The sequence below is a fragment of the Bubalus kerabau genome, chromosome 20 (assembly GCF_029407905.1).
Source record: "Bubalus kerabau isolate K-KA32 ecotype Philippines breed swamp buffalo chromosome 20, PCC_UOA_SB_1v2, whole genome shotgun sequence".
Classification (NCBI taxonomy): Eukaryota; Metazoa; Chordata; class Mammalia; order Artiodactyla; family Bovidae; genus Bubalus; species Bubalus kerabau.
In genome coordinates, this window is record NC_073643.1 from 40,430,598 (window position 1) to 40,453,878 (window position 23,281).

Sequence of the window (23,281 nt, forward strand, 5' to 3'; positions counted from 1 at the left end):
GCCTTCCAAAAAGCATTGGACAAAGCGGCATTTTACATTTCTATACACCCATTATATCAATCAATACACTGTCAAGGACACAGTAGGTAAGGAGTATGGAGACTTAGCAGCAAACATTGGCCCAACAAGTGAAAAACCCTTCACCAATACATTTTCTAATCAATCTTTTAACTACTCAAAGGAATCTGTGTTTAGGCAGTTTAGAACATCTCCTGCCTCTCACAGTTGGGAGGCTCTGAACAATCACATGTGGCCGGAAAAACCCATTCAGGCAGGCTAGAGGATTTCCAAAGGAGTTTGTAGGTTGAAACACTGTCACATCCAGGAATTATTAACTGGAGCTGTGAGCTAACTCTTTTTTCAGAGAGAGGTAGTGGGAGACAGCCCCCCGTAAAGTCAGAGGTGTAGGTGAAAGCACAAAGCAGAAAGTAGGCAGACTCTGGTTTTGGGGGTAGATGCTCGAGAATTTCCAGGGGGACTCCTGAGGCTCGATCCCGCCTTTGCGTATGCCGAGCCTCCTTCCTCATGACCTTTGTCATGGGCGGAGTTCCTCGCGCTGGCTCCAGGCAGTGATAGAATTCCAGTTGAGCTATTACAGATCCTCACTCAATATGCAATATGCACTCAATATGCAATATGCCGGCTCCCGGCATCTCCCCCTTTTTTATTTCTTAAAAACAGCCAGATGCAGCTCAGTCGCGAGCTTCTGAATGTTCTGCCGAAGAATCCTGACAATACAAGGAAGAATGAATATGAGAAGCAAAATTAAAGCACCAGCAGCGATGTATCCAAGGATATTAGACAGAATGTTTTTTCTTGAAATGAAAGTTAGAGAAGGTGTGAAAAAAGTCATTAGCTGCGGTAAAATCCAGTCAAGAGTGTTTCAGGGTCTGTATTTGATTATGAAGTTTCCCTAAGTCCAGGCCAATGTCAGAGCTGTTCCAAACACCTGAGATATGATTTTTGATTTTTTTCCATTCATAATCTGTCTCATTTACCTTTAAAGATGTCACGCATATCCACCGGTAATCAGCGTGGCAAGACAAAGCCATTTTCACTTTTAAAGCCTGTAAATCAGTCCCAATATGCATTATTGCCTCTTCTAAGGCGTCTACTCTCATCTCTAATTTCCTATCTATAGCTTCCTGTGTTGTTAGAGTTAGTGAAACATTTTTAGACATGGTATCAACATATTGGGCAGTATGCACTTGTTGAGTCAATGATATTGCTGCCACAGTAACAGAAGTAATTGCGGTTATTAAAGCTGATATTCCTAAAATAAGTAAGCCCACAAATCGTCGCAATCGCATTAAATCCTGAAGTTGTTGTAATACAGCAAGACTATAGTTATATCAATAAGTGGTTACATTATAAGATAAGGTGGACGTTGTAACACTACAAAGGAGCAAACATTATATTGAGGGTTTAAACAAGATGAGAGCATACATTATTCACAGGTCACTACATTGGGTCCACCAGTTTAAAGTCACATGTACATTAAGTTTTCCAGAATCGTTGGTAAAGAGAAAAACATAAGGAGAGGGTAGACAAGCCAAATCAGAATAAGTAGAATTATTTTCTGGTTGGAGTTCGCGCTGCAGCAGCCCCGTCGGCCCCGCCGGGATCTCGATGTCTATCTTGCCTCCCCTTCTGGTGGGCTCCTCTTTTGCGATCGAAGCAATGGGGGAACTGGATGTCTGGGGGTCTGCAACATGGTGAATCAGCCTGTCTAAATTGGAGAATCTGCATCCTGTGGAAAAATACACGCACATCCTCGACCGCTAGTTAATAATGGGTCAGGACCCTTCCATTGTCCTGAGAGGGCCTTCCATTTGACTAATGGTTTTGCATTTAATTGCTCCAGGCACCAATGACGAAGCATTGCAATAGTTCTGGCTGAAATCAGTATTTAAAATATTTATTACGAAAAGAGCATGTTGCAAGATTTGATGGGGAGAACTATACTTAAACTCCCCTTCTTTTAGTTTTTGAATTTGGATTTTTAATGTTTGATGCGTTTTTTCAACAATGGCTTGTCCCTGTGGATAATAAGGGATGCCTGTATTATGTTTAATTTGAAACTTTATACAAAATTTCTGAAAAGACTTAGAAGTGTAAGCAGGAGCATTGTCAGTTTTCAGAGCTTTTGGCAGGCCCAAATATGAAAAACAAGTAAAGAGATGTTGTATCACATCTTTACCTGCCTCTCTGGTACGAGCAGTTGCAATAATAACGTGAGAAAAGGTATCTACAGTTACATGAACAAAGGACAGTTTTCCAAATGAAGAAACATGAGTTACATCTGTCTGCCAGAGTACGTTAGGTTTGAGACCATGAGGATTAACTCCCATAGGTAGATTATTATAAACAGTGGGGCAGTGTAAGCAAGAACGCACAATCTCTCGAGCAGTCTCTCTGGGAATTTGGAATTGATGTCTTAAAGCAGTAGTGTATTGATGATGAAGTGAGTGAGAGGCTCTGGCCTCCTCAATCACAGTAGCCACTGTATTTCTGGTTAACAAGTCAGCCAAATCATTAAAGGCATTTAAAGGGCCAGGCAATCTGGAATGAGCCCGAATGTGTCCAATGAAAAATATTTTATTTCTTTTCCAAATTTGTTGCTGTAACTTAGTTAACAAATGAAATATGGTAGTTTTATTTTCAGGCAAAACCGCAGTTTCAATGTGTGGAATCAGCCTGACCACATACTGAGAATCAGAGTAAAGATTAAATTCCTCATCTGTAAACATAGCAAAAGCCTCTATGACTGCTGTTAGTTCAGCTCTTTGAGCTGAAGTTTCCTGTGTTTTTAAAACTTTTGTGATTTTTAGTAACTATGAAGGCTTTACCATTTGCTGACCCATCAGTAAAAACTATTTGAACATTTGGAACAGGAGATTGTTTATATCTGACAGAAAAAATAACTGGATGTCTGGATATAAAATTCAACAAAACATGTGAAGGTAAATGATGTAAAAATTTGACCAAAATAGTTTCTTATAGCAATCTGCCAATTTTTAAACATTAGAAGAGCATCAAATTGTTCCTTATTATATGGAATTACAATTTTTGATGACTCTTTACCAAATAATTCAATGTTCCACTTTTTTCTTTTAATATCAAAGTAGTTATCAATCCTAGATAAGAAGCCACTACTTTTTTAGTTTGAGCGGGAAGATGGACCCACTCTAGGGAGCCGTTTTGCCATAAAACCAATTTTTTGTCTGGCTTCTCCAATTACACCTATGGGGGTTTTATGGCAAAGGAATTGTCAAGCAGTTGTCAATTTAATTTTTTAATTTTTAAAATTTACATTTTAACAACATAAATTTAGAGATATGTTAATTTAGGTCTAATGTTTAGTTTAGGTCTCTGTATAAATTTAAATAATAAATGTATAACCTCTTTATCTCATTTTAGTATACAGATATACCCAAATGCAAAATGTATTTATATATGTATTTATATATGGCAACAAGTATAAACTTATTGACATATATATAAATCAATATATTTGAATTAATCGTTATAATCAATATATTAATTAATATATATACTACAGCAATACAACACGTACACAGTTAATACCAACCAACACAAACCAATGCACTGCAATAATACATGTCACACATATATAATAATACAGTATATAGAACATATATCACAGTACATCAATCTATACCAATTAATATCAGCCACTCACACATTATATTACTGCAATATATATTTAATTATACAGTATATATATAATATGCATATATAGCATACATATTTATATACAAATTAATCAAGTATAGATCTATAAATAGAATTAGGTATACCTTTATTTTATTTATACCCATACCTAACTAGGCAAACTGTAATTATGTAAATATATTTATATTATGTATTTACAACAACATATAAAGTATTGTTAATTGTACCGCCTGTTGATGACTAAGAAATTGAGAAAACCCTTCTCTGAGTATCTCTTATTTGAGACAGCACGTCCCTCCCCCATAGGGTAAAGGGGAGCATAGGAACTACATAGGGTTGGAAAGTTCCACAGGTATCCTCAAACTTCCAATCTAACATTTTTGAACTTCTAACTACTGTGGGGGCTTGAGGGCAAATGAAACAAAATTTGACTCCTGAAATCTATCAGGGCAACTTGCCAATCATCACTATTTTGTAAAAGACTTGCAGTTGATCCTTATTGAATGGAATTACTATATTTGCTACTTCTTTTCTAAAAAGTTCTACACTTCTTTTTTCCTCATTTTATAATTAATTGTGTCACCAAGCTGGGAAAAGATAAAACTATTTTTCTTGGGGTCACTGGTCACAAGCACTCTGTAGGTGTATGTTCTGTGGCAAGAATAATTTAATCTCATCTTTTGGTAATATTAATCCTAATTAACTGATCATTTAAAGTCTCATCTACTTTAACAAGAGCTGACTGTCTCATTTAGTCAACTTTCTCTTAGAACTGGAATTAGGATTGCTTTTTAAGTAATCAAAGGCTTTAAATCTGCAGTAGTCAGTTTTAAATGTGGGCGTATCCAATTAATGTCCCCTAATAATTTTTGGAAATCATTTAAAGTTAGTAAACAATCTTCAAATGGGCATTATCAATTTTTAAAACTTTTGGCACCTAAATATGAGAAGCAAGTAAAGAGGTGTTACACAACATCTTTATAAGCTTCTCCAATTATCATTTTGTAAACTAAATCTGGTCTATAGCTTTTTATATGACAAGTAACCATCTAATCTTTGCTTGAATACTTCCAGCAACGGGGAACTCACTACTCTTCAAGGCTTTAAACGCTCTCTCACCTTTTTCTCTATAGCATTCCCACTCTGCTTTTTCTAATCCCACCAACTCATTTTCAGTAGTATGTGTTGGCCAGGAGCTGGGTCAGTCTTTCCCAGAAATGTTAAGAGACGTCTGTTCCTGTGTCTAATAGCCCTGAGATTTTACTTTTTTGAATTAAAAGATCTTTTAAAGGCCTTGGAGCTGTAATTTTCTGCACCCAAAAAGCTAGATCACTAAATCCAAATATTCTGTGGCTCTTAGCTTGAGAAGTCAAGTTTTTTCCTGTCTGATAAGGTAAAAGCAAAAACTGTGTTATTCTTTGACCTTTATTAATTTGCAGTTTTGGTAGGCTGCGAGATCAAAACTAATTTCTCCAATATAATCAGAATCTACTACACCATGTACCACCGAATTTTTTTTTTTTTTTTTTTTTTTTTTTTTAAGAAAGCGAGCTTCGCCCTAGCACAAGTCCTACAATGCCCTCAGGCAGGGGGCCAGCCACTCCCATTGGAATTGGAGTAACCAGCTAGTCAAGGGTTAATATTGTTGTTAAATCCCCTTACGGTTTTTCTCTTAGCCTGGGTGAGACCCCCCTGAGGGGGTTTTCTCCAAGGAGCACGCTCTGTATATTGTGCATGCAGTCTTGTTTTAAAAGCTCCACTGTTTAAAAACTTTTTCTCTTCTTCAGGCTTAGGTAACACTTTGAGAGGCTTTGGGGGCAAAGCGGGGAACTCTTGGGCCCTGAAAAGTGCAAAAGGAGGCGGCGGCGATGGCCTTAAATCATAAAGTGGTGGATAAGTTTTTTGTTTTTTAAAGGTTTGCGCAGAGCGGGAGGGAGCTCGCCAGGGCACCTGGTCACAGCGTCTCTTACTGTCTTTCTCTCTCTCTTCCTGCCTTTCTCACTTTTTTTTCACCCTTCTTTTTTCGCTACCCTTCTTTCCTTCGTTTCTTTCTCTTTATCCTCTTCTCTTCCTTAAGTTTTTTTTTCTTTTTATCTTTTTCTGTTATCTCTTTTTTTTTAACTTCTTTTCTCTATCTTGATGCGTTCCCTGATTCCTTCCTTCTCCGTTCCTCTCTTTTTCAGTCTTTAGCTCTTTCTCTATCTTTACATCTTTCTCTACTTTTTTTCCTTTTTTACTTTTTTTTTTTGTTGTTTTTATTTTTGCTTGGGTGAGGCCCCCCCCCCAGGGGTTTTTCTGCAATGAGCAGGCTCTGTATATTGTGTATTCTTTAAAAGCTCCTTTGTTTAAAAGAATTTTTTTTTTTTTTTTTTTAAATCTTTTTCAGCCTTAGGCAATGGTCTGGGAGGCTTGGATGTAAACTGGGGAATTCCTAGGCCCTGGGACGTGCAAGCGGAGGTGGGGTAGTCTCCTTAAATCAGAAATTGTTGGATAAATTTTTAAAGGTTTGTGTAGAGGGGGAGGGGGCTCGCCAGGGCGCCCGGCCGCAGCGTCCTGTAAGTCCTCTCCTTCCTCGGGAGGTAGAGCACAGTCTCCCTCCTTTCTTTTGTCAAGGGCAGAAAATATGATCTGCGCAGAAGGTGGAGACCCACTACCATCCACCGCTATAGCTTCTCCCATAGGCTATCCCACAGCCTCATGAGGAGGGTCCAGAACATTTTTAATCATATTTATAGGATAAGTTTTTAGTTGTTTTTTACCTTCACCCAAGTATCTAAATTAACAGTAGCCTCTTTATCAGTTTGAAGATTATTTGTATAAAGAGTTGCCATTCTTAGTTTCAGTGTTACCCATGTCAGAAAATTAAGTATAATAGAAGATAAAGCTTTTAGCTTTTAAAAGATCAGGCTTTTCTTTGGCCTTTTAACTTCAGAAACCGTTTTCTCTAAGTCTTCAACACTTTCAACACTTCCCACTCCTCAGCCCTGTCTATCCTACAGGGGGGTCCGCGGCACCCTTGAGTGGGGTCCTAGCCGTCCCGAACATTGGAAGGACAATAGGGCTGGTGACCCAGATTGTCCCGGGGGAGAAACAGAAGGCTGATGACCCAAACTGTTTCGAGGGGGGAGCAGTAGAGCTGATGACCCAAACTGCTCCGTGGGGGAACAAGAGAGCTGATGACCCAGTTGTTCCGAGAACGGGGAGCAAAAAGGGCTGATGACCCTAATTGCAGGGAGCTTACCTTCGAAGTCCCTGTTCGGGCGCCACCTGCCGGGGACCAGCCCCGGCTGATCCAGGGTATTCGAAGGAGAGACGGCTAGGCGAGGGTCAGGGAATAACTGCTTAATTACACTTTAATTAAGGATACAAAGAGTAATAGAATAAGGATAGCTCAGTGAGGAAATTCAGTGGAGAAAAGCGGCTGAAATAAGGATAGCTCAGTAGGAAAATTCAGTGGAGAAAAGCGGCTGAAATAAGGATAGCTCAGTAGGAAAATTCAGTGGAGAAAAGAAGCTGAGTGGCTTGGTTTACGCGGAAAATCAATATAACCCGTGACACCAGGTTAGCTCTGACCACGGAGGCCGCAGGCGCCCTCTCGAATAGCGGAAGGTGCCCCACCTTAGACACCTTCTCGAGTGGGTCTTAGAAGCCCAGGCAAATAAATGGTCGCAGAGGACATCCACGCTCCAGATGGACGCTCAGCCGGAAGTTAAAGGGAAGAATGACATGGGGAGACCAAGTTTCAGTGAACAAGGCCCGCACTTTATTTTCCAAAGTAGTTTTTATACCTTAAGTTATGCATAGAGGATAATGGGGGAAGGGGTAGAGTCATGCAGCAAGCCAGGCTTTCTTCCTGCAAACTTATCATATGCAAAAGTTCAGGTGATTGACATCATCTTCTGGCCCGGAGGCCTGTTAACATTTTAAGAAACTTATCTTTCTCTAAAGGTGATTATTCCAAAGTCAGGCGCCAGCCTTCCAAAAAGCATTGGACAAAGCGGCATTTTACATTTCTATACACCCATTATATCAATCAATACACTGTCAAGGACACAGTAGGTAAGGAGTATGGAGACTTAGCAGCAAACATTGGCCCAACAAGTGAAAAACCCTTCACCAATACATTTTCTAATCAATCTTTTAACTACTCAAAGGAATCTGTGTTTAGGCAGTTTAGAACATCTCCTGCCTCTCACAGTTGGGAGGCTCTGAACAATCACATGTGGCCGGAAAAACCCATTCAGGCAGGCTAGAGGATTTCCAAAGGAGTTTGTAGGTTGAAACACTGTCACATCCAGGAATTATTAACTGGAGCTGTGAGCTAACTCTTTTTTCAGAGAGAGGTAGTGGGAGACAGCCCCCCGTAAAGTCAGAGGTGTAGGTGAAAGCACAAAGCAGAAAGTAGGCAGACTCTGGTTTTGGGGGTAGATGCTCGAGAATTTCCAGGGGGACTCCTGAGGCTCGATCCCGCCTTTGCGTATGCCGAGCCTCCTTCCTCATGACCTTTGTCATGGGCGGAGTTCCTCGCGCTGGCTCCAGGCAGTGATAGAATTCCAGTTGAGCTATTACAGATCCTCACTCAATATGCAATATGCACTCAATATGCAATATGCCGGCTCCCGGCAGTGTAGGTATAGAGAAGTTTATGGTATGTAGATCCTGGCTGTTTGTGACAACCCAGGTGTGCCAAAGGAAGGTTTAATCACGGCCTTCTTCAAGAAAATCTCCCAAGTTCAACACATGAATTTCTAAAAGGTCCTTTAAACCCCTGCCACCTCCAGGAGCCCCAGTTAATAACAGTGACTAACTGTTCAGCCAAGCAGGTGTTCACTGTGCTGGTGCTTTACCTGAATGATATGGTTTATTCTTTATAACAACCCTAGGAGATAGGTATTTTGTTTATCCTCAGTTTGCAGATGAGGAATCGGAGGCTCCAAGAGGTAGTGTATCTTGCCCATGATGACACAGCTTTTAGAAGATGGAGCTGAGTTCAAAACCAGAGCATCTGACCTTCTGAACACACATTTCTAGCCACAGCACCTTGAGGTGTCCTCACTGGCTGCACCTACATTTTCTGCACTCTGTTTTCCGATACATTCAGCCTCAGTGTGGTGGAAATCTGACAAAGCAAAACAGAGCCCCTACCAAGTGGCCAGTGGAGGGCATGGAGAAGGGTCCAGAGCTGACGGGCTCCAGGTGGCTTTCACTGCAAGGCTAGGTGTCCGTCTGTACACGAGGCAGAAGAGGACGCAGGAAGAAAGCACTCAGTTATGCTAGTGTGACAAAAATAGATTCCATTATAAAAAGACAAGGAACATTTGTGAAGTCTTCCGAAGCACTGAAATTTGTTATGACCACGGGGCTAAAGAAGGAGGTTTTGTTACTGTCAAATCCCAGAGCTGGTGAGAAAACAATCCAGAGGCAAGTGGTTGGCTCTTGATTTGAGCATCTCAGGTACACCTGTCCGAGTGCCCTGCTTTTTGTTTATGTCTCTCATGGCACTAAGACAAGAGAGCATGTGGACCTTGCAGGTAGGAAGAAATAATGACAGTATCTGCCTGTGTACTTTTTCTGGGCAAGTAATGTGAAGCTGATTTATACTGAGAGCATGTGAGCAAGTCAGCATTGAGTGGGCGTTAAAGCTCATCCTGGCTCCTATCAATTGCAGGAACTTCAAATTGACTATTGCTGTTATTTTTAGATCATTTTTAGTATTTATTTATTTATTTGTCTGCACCAGCTCCATCTAAAGATCACGTGAGATCTGTAGTTGCCGCATTCAAACTCTTGGTTGAGGCATGTGGGATCTAGTTCCCTGAATGGGTATTGAACCTAGGCCTCCTGCATTGGGAGCATGGAGTTTAGCCAGGACTCACCAGGCAAGTCCCCAAATGTATTATTTCAGAGTGAAAAGCAAGTGCCAGTCATGGAATACTAGTTATATCTGGGCCTGAGACAGTCTAGGCAGCAGAGTCATCTTACGTGCTAGACTCCAGGAGGTACAGTGCCTGGGACCCAGATGTTCCTTAAGAGGATGAGAAATTAGCTAAACCTCAAAAGGAAATATTTTAAATCCAAATTGAAGATAATTACAAAATAAAAAATAATATTGAATTACATGTCTCTTAAATTTACCCTCCATCACTAGTCGATGGCAAGTCAATCCAGCTTTCATTCGGCTTTGTGTATGTTTTTGGCAAGATGGTCTGGAGGAGTCCTTTCAGTATGTTTAATGTCTGTGTGGGTGGGAGTTCCAAAATTACTGTAGCTGGGCCCTGGGAGGACCCCCGTGGTCAGCGCAAGGAGAGCCAGACTTGAGTGGAAACATAGGCAATGTTTTCACCCCAAAGGCAATGGCACCCCACTCCAGTACTCTTGCCTGGAAAATCCCATGGACAGAGGAGCCTGGTGGGCTGCAGTCCATGGGGTTGCGAACAGTCGGACACGACTGAGCGACTTCACTTTCACTTTTCACTTTCATGCATTGGAGAAGGAAATGACAACCCACTCCAGTGTTCTTGCCTGGAGAATCCCAGGGACTGGCGGGGGCCTGGTGGGCTGCCGTCTCTGGGGTCGCATAGAGTTGGACACGACAGAAGTGACTCAGCAGCAAGACAGCGTCAGTACACCTTGGATGGTTGAGTGGTAGTGATATTTCTCTACAAATGAGATTGGTCACTTTTCAGGAACAAGTCTCTGGCTTCACTCTGGACCTGTGCCATCACACTTGATCTCGAGAGCAGTCTTCCCAGTGCTCTAAGACAACACCTCAGTCCTTACTGAAGGGCATTTGGCCAGCTGGCCTATTCAATGTTTCCCTCTAAGACTCCTGGCATTCATGACCACTCCCGGTGGTTCCTCACAAATGTGAAACAGAGAGAAAAAAGAACAGATCAACCAGCCAGTCCCTGGGGGGACGAGACAAGCACGGCTCACAATGGTGTCCTCGGAGATTCCCCTCTGTGGGATGATGGGAACCCAGCCCAGGGAAGCAAAGCCAACAATAGCTCCCACAGTCCCCTCTATCTATCAAAGGCTGCTGGGAGGTCTCACGGGAAGAGACTGGCACTTGGAGGGCAGCCAATGCTCCCAGTGGCCATCCCTGAACCCCCAGTGCTGCCTCTGTGTGCCCTCCACAGCTCGGGTGCCCACTCAGACAGAGCTGCAAATGTTGGGGCACTCAAGTGTCACTGAGGTTGGCTTGATGCTCATCGCCTTCCATGTGGGCAGCTTAATCTGGAATGCCTTTGATGTGGTTAAGTCTTCCCCTGGGAGCGCTTGACCACAGGTGGTGTGAGAGACACAGGCTGCCTGCCTCGGCCTTAGGAAGTGTCTGACCCTCCTGCTCCCTAGGGGACCTGGTCAGTGCCTGTGGCAGCCTTCACCAGCACACTCAGGGCTGAGTCCAGTTCTTACACTGTGGAGAGACAGCCTCATTTCACACTGGCAGATAGAGTGGTTTTATGGGGACATATGAGCTGGGAACTATTTTTTTTCAAAGCAGCAAGGTTTTTAGACGGGTACTTATTGAGTGACTGCAATAGACTTTTTAATAATATGAAAGGACTATAAGATGTGTGTGAGGTCTCCCATATGTGCTGTCCTAGCTGAGGGCTCCAGACCATTCTGTACGACATAGAATAGAACGAGGATGATGTGATTCAGCACCAGATGAAGGCACTCTATCAGTGATCTGTTGCCATGTCACAGACTATCTCAAAACTCAATAGCTAAAAACACAGTCATTTATTTCATTCACTTATGTGCATATTCGGAGAAGGCAATGGCATCCCACTCCAGTACTCTTGCCTGGAAAATCCCATGGACGGAGGAGCCTGGTAGGCTGCAGTCCATGGGGTCGCTAGGAGTTGGACACAACTGAGCGACATCACTTTGACTTTTCACTTGCATGCATTGGAGAAGGAAATGGCAACCCACTCCAGTGTTCTTGCCTGGAGAATCCCAGGGACGGGGGAGCCTGGTGGGCTGCCATCTATGGGGTCGCACAGAGTCGGACACGGCTGAAGTGACTTAGCAGCAGCAGCAGCATGTGCATATTGCTTGGGGGTTAGCCAGTTCATACCAAGCTCAGCTGGGTGGCTCTGCTTCACCTGTGGGTCTGGTTGGCCTTGGCTCCTCTCTCTGGGTTGGGCTCAGTCCTGCTCCAGGTAGATCACTGTGGGATCCAGATTGAAGGTCCAGAGCTACCTGGAGGAAAGTCTACTCACAGTGATGACAGAGGCTCAGGAGAATAAGCCCAACCATTCAAGCACATTTCCAGCCCTTGCTTCCATCACATCTGCTAATACCCCACTGGCCCAGGAAAGTCACCTGGGCAATTTCAAAGTCAAATTTTGGGATTATATACTGTGCCCAGAAGGAGGCCAGGGCAAGTAGTCACATGGACAAACCCAACACCAGTGGGGCAGGAAGAAAGCTTTTCTCCTGGAGAAGGCAGGGTAGAGTGAATCCCTTTGAATAGTCTGATACACTACCCCCCACCCCAGGGTCAAGAGAAAGCCAGAGAAGGATGATATATACAGGATGGGGGTAAGAGGAAGTGTTTCCGGCCCTTCCTGAGAAAAGGAAGTCTTGAGAAAATGACAGTGCATTTTCAGCTCTCAGTCCTGTGCCATTGCTGCCAAAATAATCAACTGAAATTCAAGTCCCAATTTTACCGTCCCCATGCTGAGAAAACACAAAAGTCATTGCCCAGATGGTTTTGAAAACACTTGCAAGGTCAGCTCATAACCTGATGATTGATTCTGCTGCTGGCAGTTGGAGTGCTGTTGTGTGTTACTGAGATGTCCTAAATAATTGTGGAGGTCTTATTGATGACTAGACTGGGAAGCATTTTTCTCACCTAATTCTAACAAGGGGATGCTAAGTGGGAAGCATTATTAATGTCCTCATTTTACAGGTAAGAAAATGGAGGCCACAGACATTCAGTCAGCTCTTAAAGGTCTCTCAGATAGCCACTCAGTGGCTCAGCTGGTGTAGAACCCCGGTTGCTAGACTCTCAGGCCTGCTCTCTTAATCCTGAACTCCATAGATAATGCTAGCTGTCAGTGCTTCTCTCATTTAATTGGGGGACAGGCAGATAGGAAGCGCTATAGGTAGATGGTCATAATGTGCCCATTTTATAGACACAAAAACTGAGCTCCAAGAGACAAACTCATTTGCCTGATATAATTAACTGTGAAATGATAGAAATTAAACAGTCTGACTTCAAAATTCATCCCCACTGCTCAGGCTTCCTCATTTGTAAATAAGGAGCTTGGCCACAGTGATCATCAAGGCCCCAGTCAACTCAGTCTGTTGCTCTGTCTCTCCTAGTTGTTTTTCATCATTTGGTGCAGGTTCTTAGTGGAACCAACTCGGAGTGCAAGGGGTTTGCAATGCATTTTGTAATTCCCCTGGCCAGGTTTTCTGACAGCATTAGTCTCTCTGACTGTATACCTGTAAATCTTCTGGAAGCTGCAAGGTGTCCTAAGGCAGGTTCAAGTTCTAAAGACACAGGCCCTCCTAGCTACTATGAGAATCACAGGTTGCAACCCAAATAACCAGCTCAGGTTACCAGAGCAATTATAGGAAAAGGCATAGTGTGGGGAATTAAATAAGGGTTGGTCGGCTGAGTCACAGAGAGAAGAAAGGGAATGAACATATTCTCGGCAGGCTCCTGCAGGCGTCTTTTTGGTGTCTACCATGCAGTGAACAGTTCACTTTTTCTAATGGTCCGTAGGACCTTAGAATAGAGAAAGACAGCTAGGTGATAGAGATGCAGGAGAACTTCAGAATGGGTAGACTGCCATCATTTCAAATGACAGAAACTCACCCCATTTCATCATGATAGAGGATATCTTTATTCCACGCCACAAACTCCAACCCTGACACTCAAGTCATATGAGGTATTGTCATCTTCGGGTTTTAGCCCTTGACATGTCCTCCCAGCCCTGCAAACCCCATGACTCCCAGCCCCAGGCTCACGCCACCCCACTGCAGAAGCACTGCATACCCCATCCACGCTCATCCCACACCGTTCTCTTACTTGACTCCAGCCTTGGGTTTCCCATTTAGATTCTTTTTGACCACCTATCTATTTTTTTATGAGTCAGCTTCCAATAAGGAATGCCACCTCGATTCTAACAGCTGGATAGGATCTTGACAGAGCCAGGCTTTAATGGATTTCTGGTTTCTAGTCTGGAATGTCGAGAGCTTGGAAGGCATGGGTTTTGTTGTCAAAATAATAAAAAGGCTGAACAAACAGAAAATCAGCAGCTCTCCGTAGATCCATCAGGGAATTTAAGTCACAGGGAAAACCACTGCACCCAAATTTAGAGAGACAGACAGAGAGAATCATAGCCTACTGGAGCAAAGACTGGGAAAAGAAATTGCTCCTGGATCCACATGGGGTTCCATTTACTTAGTATGTCACTTTCAACAAAAATGGTGAGAAGATACAAAACACAATTCAAAGAGACCGAGCAAGTATCAGAATGCAGCTCAGATATGGTAAAGATGTTGAAATTATCAGACTGGATAAATCAACTATGATTAAAATACTAAGGTCTCTAATAGCAAAAAGAAAAAAAAGTAGATAACATACAAGAACAAGAGGGTAATATAAGCAGAGAGATGAAAACTCTAAGGAATCAGAAGGAAATGCTCAAAATCATATAGCCAGGCTCTTATCTTTAAGATGAAAAAATATTAGTCTCCCTGCCCTTATTATAGAGATAAGTAAATTGTTTGTCCAATGATTCATCCAAGATCACATAGCTAATGAGAAAACTAGGATTGATAGGCAGATCTTTGTACCCTATCTCCTCTGGCCTTCATTCACCAGGCATTTATCGAGTGTTCCTTCTTCAGTGGGCAGAGCTAAACACTGGACTGCCACAGTGATGGGCTTGGTCCCCACTCTTATAAAGTTTTTGGTAAAGAATTTTCCTGTACTTCCTCTTTCACTTTGCCAAAGAATGTAAGTCCAGGTGAACCCAACATTATTAAATTTCTCTTTCAACTTGAATCTCATCTCCAAATGTGCCTATGAGTGTGAATAAAGTCACAATTCATTGAATCCATTCCTTCAGGAAATGCTTATTGGACATGCACCACGTGCCAGGTGCTGTGCTCGGTGTTAGGGATACAGCCATCCTTAGACATTGTGGGTACACAGGCATGAACCCTGCCCTTGGGGGAGTTCACATTCTTGCAGGAGGAGACAGACAAGAAATCAAATAAAGAAGTGCGGGTAATTAATTGCTTCTTGGTAAAGTTCTAACTGTCCACTCATCCACCCTCTTTCTGGCACTTCTGACCTTTCTTTTCTGAGTGACTGGCAGTTCCTTTGACTACGCTGGGGACGCCTTAGCGGGACAGATTTGAGGGGAGAAAGTTAAAGCTGAAGTTTGGACACATTGGATTTCTGATTGCTGGAGAAGAACTGTTCCAGTGGAAATGTCAGGTAGGCAGATTGGAGCCTCCATCCCTCTGCCTCCTGGACAACCCAATTTCTACAATGCAGACACCTCATTTGTGTAGGCAAGAGGGAGTTTAGCTTTAGTCCATTAAATGCCCCGAGTCACATCCTATCAATTAGCTTGCATGAAACACATCATGGTGGTGCAATTGATTTGCTCGATGTAGAGTAGCACGCCGTCTGCCTTGAAAGGCAGGCCAAAAGATTTTAATGTAGTTGTCTCCAGGCAATTAATAACTTTATCCCTCTTAGCAACAGGACCAAGGGACTTTCATTCCCTGAAATGACACTTCTCCCTTATTAAAGCCCACAGTTAATTTTACGAACCACACCAATCTAACACCCAGCTTGCATGAGCCCTATACCTTGAATAAATGCAAATCTAGTCTCCGTGACATGAATGATGGCCTTATGCTGAGCATTGCCATGGCAACTAATGACATCATTCCCCCCCCAACACCAAACTGCACAAAATCCTATTCTCCAAGGGTCCTTAATTGCCTAACATGGATGTGTTCTTGGCTTACTCACATACGCATTAGTAAATATCATTCTGTTGTCAGAGGTTTGCAGTGGATGTTTACTGTCATTTTGGGAGGTATATTCCCTTTGTGGCAAATGTTGTTTTTTGTTCATGAGGGGGGTGGGGGAAATTCTAATGAAAATTACTGTGTGTATTTGATTAGCAACATTTGTTGATAACATATGGTCTGAGGAGGCTTCCGCAAATAAGAGGCTTTAAATAGTAAACAGAGATGGGACTGTGATGGAGCAGATGCTCTCTGAGCACATAGTAGAAGGTGGCTTTGCCCGTAGATTCCTCCCTTCCTCCATCCAAGCACATCCCTCTCCCCTTTTCTACCCCATCCCAGATCAAAGCGTTCATTTTCAAAGCAGTAATGCTGTGGAACAGGTTCGGAAAAATAACGTGCTGTGACTTTAAAAGTCATCTCCATCCTTCCTCAAATATGAATTATCTGCTACTCTTGTTTATTATTTGATATTAATAATGATATAGTGTGGCTGAATGACTCAGCCAGCTCAAGTGGATCTGAAAGCAGCATTTGGACACCACGTGTCTGAAACACGGTGATACCCAATCCCCAGGTTTCCTGTACACCAAGAGCCCTAGCGAGAGCTCCGGGAAGGATTCCGAGCAGCACGCTGAAGCACCATGCGGCGAGCTCTCCTCGTAAGTGCGTGTTTACAGTTTATCTCTGTGGATGTGCTCTGGTGAGCATACTCCTAATCTGCTAATGAAGATGAAAACATTTCCATTAGACTGAGCTGGTGATTGAACTGTGTGTGTAGGAGGGGTCAGCAAACGTTTTCAGTACAGAACCAGAAAGTAAATAATTGAAGCTTGTTGACCATAAGGTCTCTGTCATAACTACTCACCTCTGCTTTTGAAGTGCAGAAGGCTATTTGTAAATGGATGAGTGTAGCTGTGTCCTAATGAAACTTTATTGTAAGGCATTGAAATTTGAATTTCATCTAATTTTCATGTGTCCCAAAATATAACTCTTCTTTAGATTATTTTTAGCCACTTGAAAATGTAAAAACCACTTTTAGTCCATCAGCCATACATAAGCAGGTAGTTAGCCCATAGACTTTAGTTTACCCGTGGTCTGTAATCCTAACATGGAAGGCTTACTTTTTTTTGGTGCTTTCCGTGTGCTGGATATTGAGTTGAACACTGTATATGCAAATAGCTTATCTGCTACTTATCCTTCCACCCACCCTCTAGGATCAGTACTGTTCTTAACCCAGTTACAGATGTGAAAGGCGAGGCTCCACCTCACACACAACTGTTGTCATTTCTGGACGTGACATCGCCCTAAGTAGAATATAACATCTGTAAGGTCAGCACTGACACCTCATTCATCTTTGGATCCACAGAAGCACCTTGCCAAGTGATTTGTACATGGTAGACATTCAGCAAGTGTTCTCTAAATACAGGAGGGCAAAGGACAGGTCTGCGTCCTAAGCAATGGAAGTCAGAGCTTCATCCAACACCAAGGCACATATAGTTTATTCAGCTGTTCTTTTCTTTGTTCTCCACCCTCTTGCAAAAGGTATTTGATTTGGAGTGAACATGCATGTCTTGGTACACGTTCCTTCATATTGGGAGGCGCCACTGTGGGTGATTGCATTGCACAGTCTCTGCTTGTGTTGCTTCTGGTTGAAAAGACCAGAAGTAATGACAGTGGTTCATTTGGTAACCTGGTGACACTTTCCAGCATTATAGTGTCGGCTCCCACATTGCCTCCAGGCCTTGGCCTTGTGAGCTAACCACTCGTGACCTTCAAAGACCTGCTCCTTGCTCATCAGAGTGCTGTCCTTGGCTGCTATGTCTTTTGGGTCCCCCCTTCGTGTTCCCAGACACTGTGTTACACTTCAGAGTGTTGGTGCTCCAACAAATCTTCAAGGAGATAAAGCCCTCTCTTTGGCTTAAAGGAGGCAGTCACACCCTTGGGTATCTCCTGTGTCTGATCTTTTCAAAAATCCCCTGAATCTGGTGACATGACTCTTCTGAATTTGTCACATCTTCCTAGTCATTAAACAAATGTTTGTTGTATGTTGGGCCTTGTGTTTGGTACAGTAGATTTTTTTTTAAAAAGTCATGCTCCTTGCCCCAAGATATTCATCTAGAGAGGGAGCTAGACACACAGATGATTATCAATTCTAACACAGCTCAGTAAGTCATGGAGAAGCAGTCAAGCTCTATGGTTTGATGCATGGGCTTTAGGATCAGAAACTCTGAGTTTGAAACCCAGTTCTGGAATAGCCTGAAACCCTGGCCGAGTTACTTAACCTCTCCAAGTCATAGTTTCTCCACTGATCAAGTGGCAATAATCACAGGATATGCCTTACAGAACTGTCAGAAGGATTAAATGAGATAATCCATGAAGAGAGCTCAGCCCAGAACCTGGCAAAATAAGCACTCAATTGGTGACTGTTTTTAGTGCTTTTGTGAGCTGGTTGTACAGTGTGAGTACAGTAGCAGGTGTGGTAAGATCTCAGAAGAGGGCCACCTCACGCACTTGACTTTATGTATTCTGTGTTCAGGGAGAACTTAGTTAACCTTCCCAACTGCTGCTTGCCATAAATACTATCAACTTCTGGTCTTTTCCAATCAGAGCGGAATTTTATTTCAGGCCTGTGAAGCTCTGAGAAGAGGTATTCATCTTAATAGCCGCAGTCAGTTCTCAACAAAGGAAAAGAAATGAGCAGAGAAGAAGGCAACCATGAGAAACAGATTCATTTATCAATGTTTGGCTCCGCCAAAAAGACCAGGTTCCACCACTGATTGATTTGTCTGCAGGGTATGTAGCACTCTGTGAAGCATATTGAGCATGTGAAATACATTCAGAGTGGTCTCATCCTTTCTGAAACAGAACTCAGCCTTTGAGTTACAGAGGTAGTTGATGTTAACAGGATCCCGACACCAAGGAGTAAGTTGGTGGCATTTGGGAGGAAGGCAGCTTGGCCACATGGCTAAAAGTTTGGGTGGTGAAGCCAGAATGCATTTGCTCGCTGTGACCTTGGACACATTACTGTCCCCTCTGAGCCTCAGTTTCCTCATCTGTCACTAGGGGGGAGATCATTATAAGCATTTCACAGGATGGCCAAGGGGGCTTAAAAAGATAAAAATACACATTTGACCATAGGAATGTGTGACCAGCACATACTAAGCTCTCAAGAAATATGAGCTGTTTTTGTTATATTCAGGTCTTTTCCATGGTTGGAAAAAAATTTCCATGATTTTTTCCCAGAGAGGAGAGGGGCAGGGAAGGTGCTGATAAGTAAATCTCCTTGGGGCACCTCCGAATAGGAAGCATTGCGGAAAGGAGCTGGGAGTGGTTTTCACAGAGTCTTCGGACTGTGACGCCCTTCCCGCCGACCACCACCATCGCACGTTCTCTGACCACGCTAAACAGACTGGGTGGCCTTGGGCTCAGAGCCTGATTCATGAGCTTCTGACCCCTGTGGCTGCGCAGGCCCCACACGCAGACATTTGGTATCATCCATGCTCTTCATTCCTGTCTTGAAATTCTTAATTCTTTTATCTTTGACCTTGAGTCAGTTAAGTGGGGTCTTATGGAATAACACGCATGTGTTTGAACAGAGGAAATACTCAGAGAAAGGAAAACACTGTGTTTTAGTGTCTTTAGCATTTTTCCTGCCTTTTGAACAAAAAGCCCACATTTTCATTTTGCCCCAGACCCTGGAAATAACGTAGGTAGTCCTGATTACACTGAGGGCTTTCTCTTTTTTCCTGCGCCACTGAACCGGGTCGCCATTTTGAAATCCGGGGGATAAGCTGGGAGTCGGTAGCAACCAAGCAACTTGAGGTGAGCCAAGGGTCATGGTAGGAAGCCAGGGGCACAGCTGCAAGCCTGGTGGAAGGGAAAGGAAATCACTGGTCAAAGGTTCAGAGTTGTCAGGACAGCCTCCAGTAGCTTGAACTCCATCCAGCTGATGAGGTCTCAGAGACCTTGGCGTGCCCCACGGTCTGAGTCATGTTGAATGCCTCATGAGCTGAGCAGCCTTGGGTGGCACCAGGGGTCCAGGCAGACTGGAACAGGCCAGAAAAATCCTTGCACACCAGTGTCCAGGACAGTGTCCCAGGGATCCAGTGTGAGGAATGCCCAAGGACCTGGGATCAAGGCCTCTTTGTGACTGTGATAAAGCACCTCATTTTAGAACACTTTTGGTTTCCAGCAGGAATCTTCCTTATTTCCTTGACTAAGCATGATAAATGCCCAAAGAAATTCATAGCACAATTAATCATAAATAGTAATGATCACTGCAAAATTGTTAATAGTTCTTGTTGTTGAATATAACATTAATAGCAGCAAGAGCTATAAATGGGAATTAAGAGATTTTGGTTCCAGCCCAAATTGATCACAGTTCACTGGAATAAAATGGACAAGATCTTGAAGTTCTTAGTTTTCTCATCTTTGAAACGGGCACAGTATGAACTTTTTACCTTGTGTAGTAGGAAGGGTAAAGTCCCTCTTGTTTGTTCAGCAAAGAGTCAGATACTTGCTGCTGCTGCTAAGTCACTTCAGTTGTGTCCAACTGTGCAACCCCGTGGACGGCAGCCCACCAGGCTCCCCCGTCCCTGGGATTCTCCAGGCAAGAACACTGGAGTGGGTTGCCATTTCCCTCTCCAATGCATGAAAGTGAAAAGTGAAAGTAAAGTCGCTCAGTTGTGCCCGACTCCTAGCGACCCCATGGACTCCAGCCCACCAGGCTCCTCCGTCCATGGGATTTTCCAGGCAAGAGTACTGGCGTGGGGTGCCATTGCCTTCTCCAGTCAGATACTTAATAAGAGCTTAATGCATATGTGTTGAATGAATAACGCAGAAGATCAGTGAGTGTCATGGTTTCTAGAATACATCCATGTATCCTTATTTGGGGAAGGAAGGTAGTTAGAGTTTGAGGGGCTCTTACCCTGTCCCAAGCCTGCTGCTATTTACTGTTTATAACTGGTCTCTGAAATTGTGTTATTTTCTCACTAAGAGAACTGAAGCTCAGGGACATTGACTCACCCAAGTCCTACAATCTGCCAGTGACTTAACAGGATTTGAATGAAGAATGTTGGGTTCAAAACCTTACGCCTTGTCATGTTGCCTTTGCTGGGACAGAGGCTCCCCATCTTAGGAGCTTGGGAGCAGCTGCAGTAGCTGATGACCAAAATGAGGTGCTTCCATCTAAACATCTCACATTTTGCTGTTGCATTTGACCTGTTGCTGCTTGTCCTGTCTCATGTCCTCTTCATCCTCCACCTTTCTCTCTGTGGCTGTGGTGTTTCCTCAGTGGTTCTCAAACACTTGGATCCCCGTGGAGCTGGACGTCCCCTTGTCTCCATTTTATGCTCTCTTGCCAGCCTTCTAGGTACCTCATGTTTTTGAGTTAAGTTAGTGAGATTTAGCCTATTGTGTACAGCCATGAGATTAGAAGCCAGGGTTCCATCACTTACAAATGAAGAAATACAAACAGCCAGCAAACATAGAGTTACATAGTCCAGCCAGCTATTTACCACAGAAATGCCCAGGAAAACAAGAATGACAAAATTGGCCAGATGAAAAAAAGAATGGGGACACCCAGAGGAGGCAAAAGCCCTGTGATTTACGCTCTCCTTCCCATATGGTAGGAGGACAGTCACCACCTGTGTGGAAAGCATTTTGGAAGTGGATGATCACTTCCAAGCCGTGAAAGTCATCATTGTTGAGCACAGTTCCCACAACATTGTAGAAGCACTACCATGTTTGTTGATGAATGAATGAAGAAATGATCTCCCATCTAACTCCCTGATTCCCAAGGAAATACACAGAAATGAAGTTAAAAAGTAATGTCCAACCCAATCTCAGTAATAGAGCAATGGTTAAATAAATTATGATTCATCCATAATATTACAATCATTAAAAATAATGTTCAGTGAGAAATCTATAATATGGAAATTGACCATTACATAGGCAAACTGAGAAACATTTCTATACAAAATTATATCTATTCCTATTTCCTAATTCTATAAAATAATATATATTTGCATATTTATTCAACAAATATTTGTTAAGTTTCTTTTGTGTGCTAAGTACTGTGATTATGCAAGATAAACAAAATACACAGTCATGCATTTATGGAGCTTACAGAATACGAGAGGATCTACTTACTAAATAATCACCACAGGAAATCAGTCATTGCAAATCTGTGATTCTTAGGATAGAAAATTAAACAGTACGTTCAAGAGAGTTTCACACTGGAACCAAATTGAGACTGGAAGTTCAAGGGACATATTCTCTGGGAAAGTTACTTAAGCTGAGCCCTGAAGAGTTAGCCAGGTGAGGGGTACGGTGGAGAGAAGCACTGCCGGCAGAGGGGGCTGTGCAGGCAACAGCCCGGAGGAAGCATGATGAAGAGCCCATGACCCTCTGGTGGATGACTGGGAGACCATACCAGGGGTCTGGATGGCCCCCAGTGCAATGGAGCAAGTTCCATGGGAGGGTTTAGGGCAGCAGCTCGGTGTAATCCACTCAGCACTTTAAGAAGATCACACTATTTCAGGTACAGAGTGGATGGAAGTGGCTCCTTGAGAATCATGTGAATGAATGAAAAGGTCACATGTCAGGGGCATGTCAGGGGTTCATGTCAACCCAGACTGGCAGATGCCAGGCAAGCCAGGGGCTCCCCTCTCAGGAGATCCACTATGGTTCCCAGAGATTGGTGAGTGGGGCAGGGGGTTTCCCTCATCACATCCTTCCACCTTCATTCCTCTTTAGCAGGGCTGAGCTCCAGCCTTTGCTCTAGTCAACATATCTGTGAATGTCAGTGGAAATAGGACTCCCTCCCTCCCCACTACTAGTGAGGTCTCATTGTAAGGTCATATGTTAGCTCCAGCCAGAGGAGGTGCCGTCTCAAAATCTAGAGCAGCAGTTTCCAAGAACTAGGGATTGATTCATAGGCTACCGGGAACTGTTAGCAGTTACCCTGGAGTAATTTGTGGGGAAAGCAAGTGCATGGGACAAAGTTCTCACCAACTTGATTTCATGCTAATTCCAAGTGATTCCTTCTAGTGCTCTGTGAAGACCCCTGGCAACTTTCTGAGCATCTGTCTTGCATTTGTCTAACAAGTTAATTAACACTTTTTGTCATTCTGGCAGCTTGGGAGGGGAGGGAAGAGGGATGTGACAGCCAGTGATGATGCCTCGGGTTAACCCTGTGTTCACCCAGCCCAAGAAGAAGGCAGGGCTAAGTTGAGCATTGTCACAGTGGAGGGCTCCACGATGACCTCTCTGATTCTGTCCACAGCTGGGGCACCCAGGGTGACTTCTCTACAACCCACGCACTGCCTGCTGTGAAGGTGAAGCTGTTCACGGAGAGCACGGGAGTCCTGGCCTTGGAGGACAAGGAGCTGGGACGGGTAAGTGCTCCCTGCAAAAGTGCAAACACACTTAGAGAATACACATAGGAAAAGATTTAGGATCTACACTCAATTGATTATCAGCAGTGTTTTCTACCTTCATTCCTATCTGATGGGAGTATTCAACAGTCAGGCGGAATACAGGACGATTCATCTTTACAGAGGAATAGCTC

General features: G+C 43.4%; 1 protein-coding gene across 7 annotated transcripts in view; it reads left to right on the top strand.

Moving 5' to 3' along the window:
- CADPS (calcium dependent secretion activator) overlaps positions 1-23,281 on the top strand; it is a 474,061-nt gene that overhangs the window by 263,786 nt on the left and 186,994 nt on the right. For all 7 annotated transcript variants that reach the window (XM_055558508.1, XM_055558510.1, XM_055558511.1 and 4 more), the window contains exon 7: positions 22,997-23,108. In XM_055558508.1, coding sequence (XP_055414483.1) covers positions 22,997-23,108 — 112 coding nt within the window. The remainder of the gene's footprint in view (positions 1-22,996; positions 23,109-23,281) is intronic.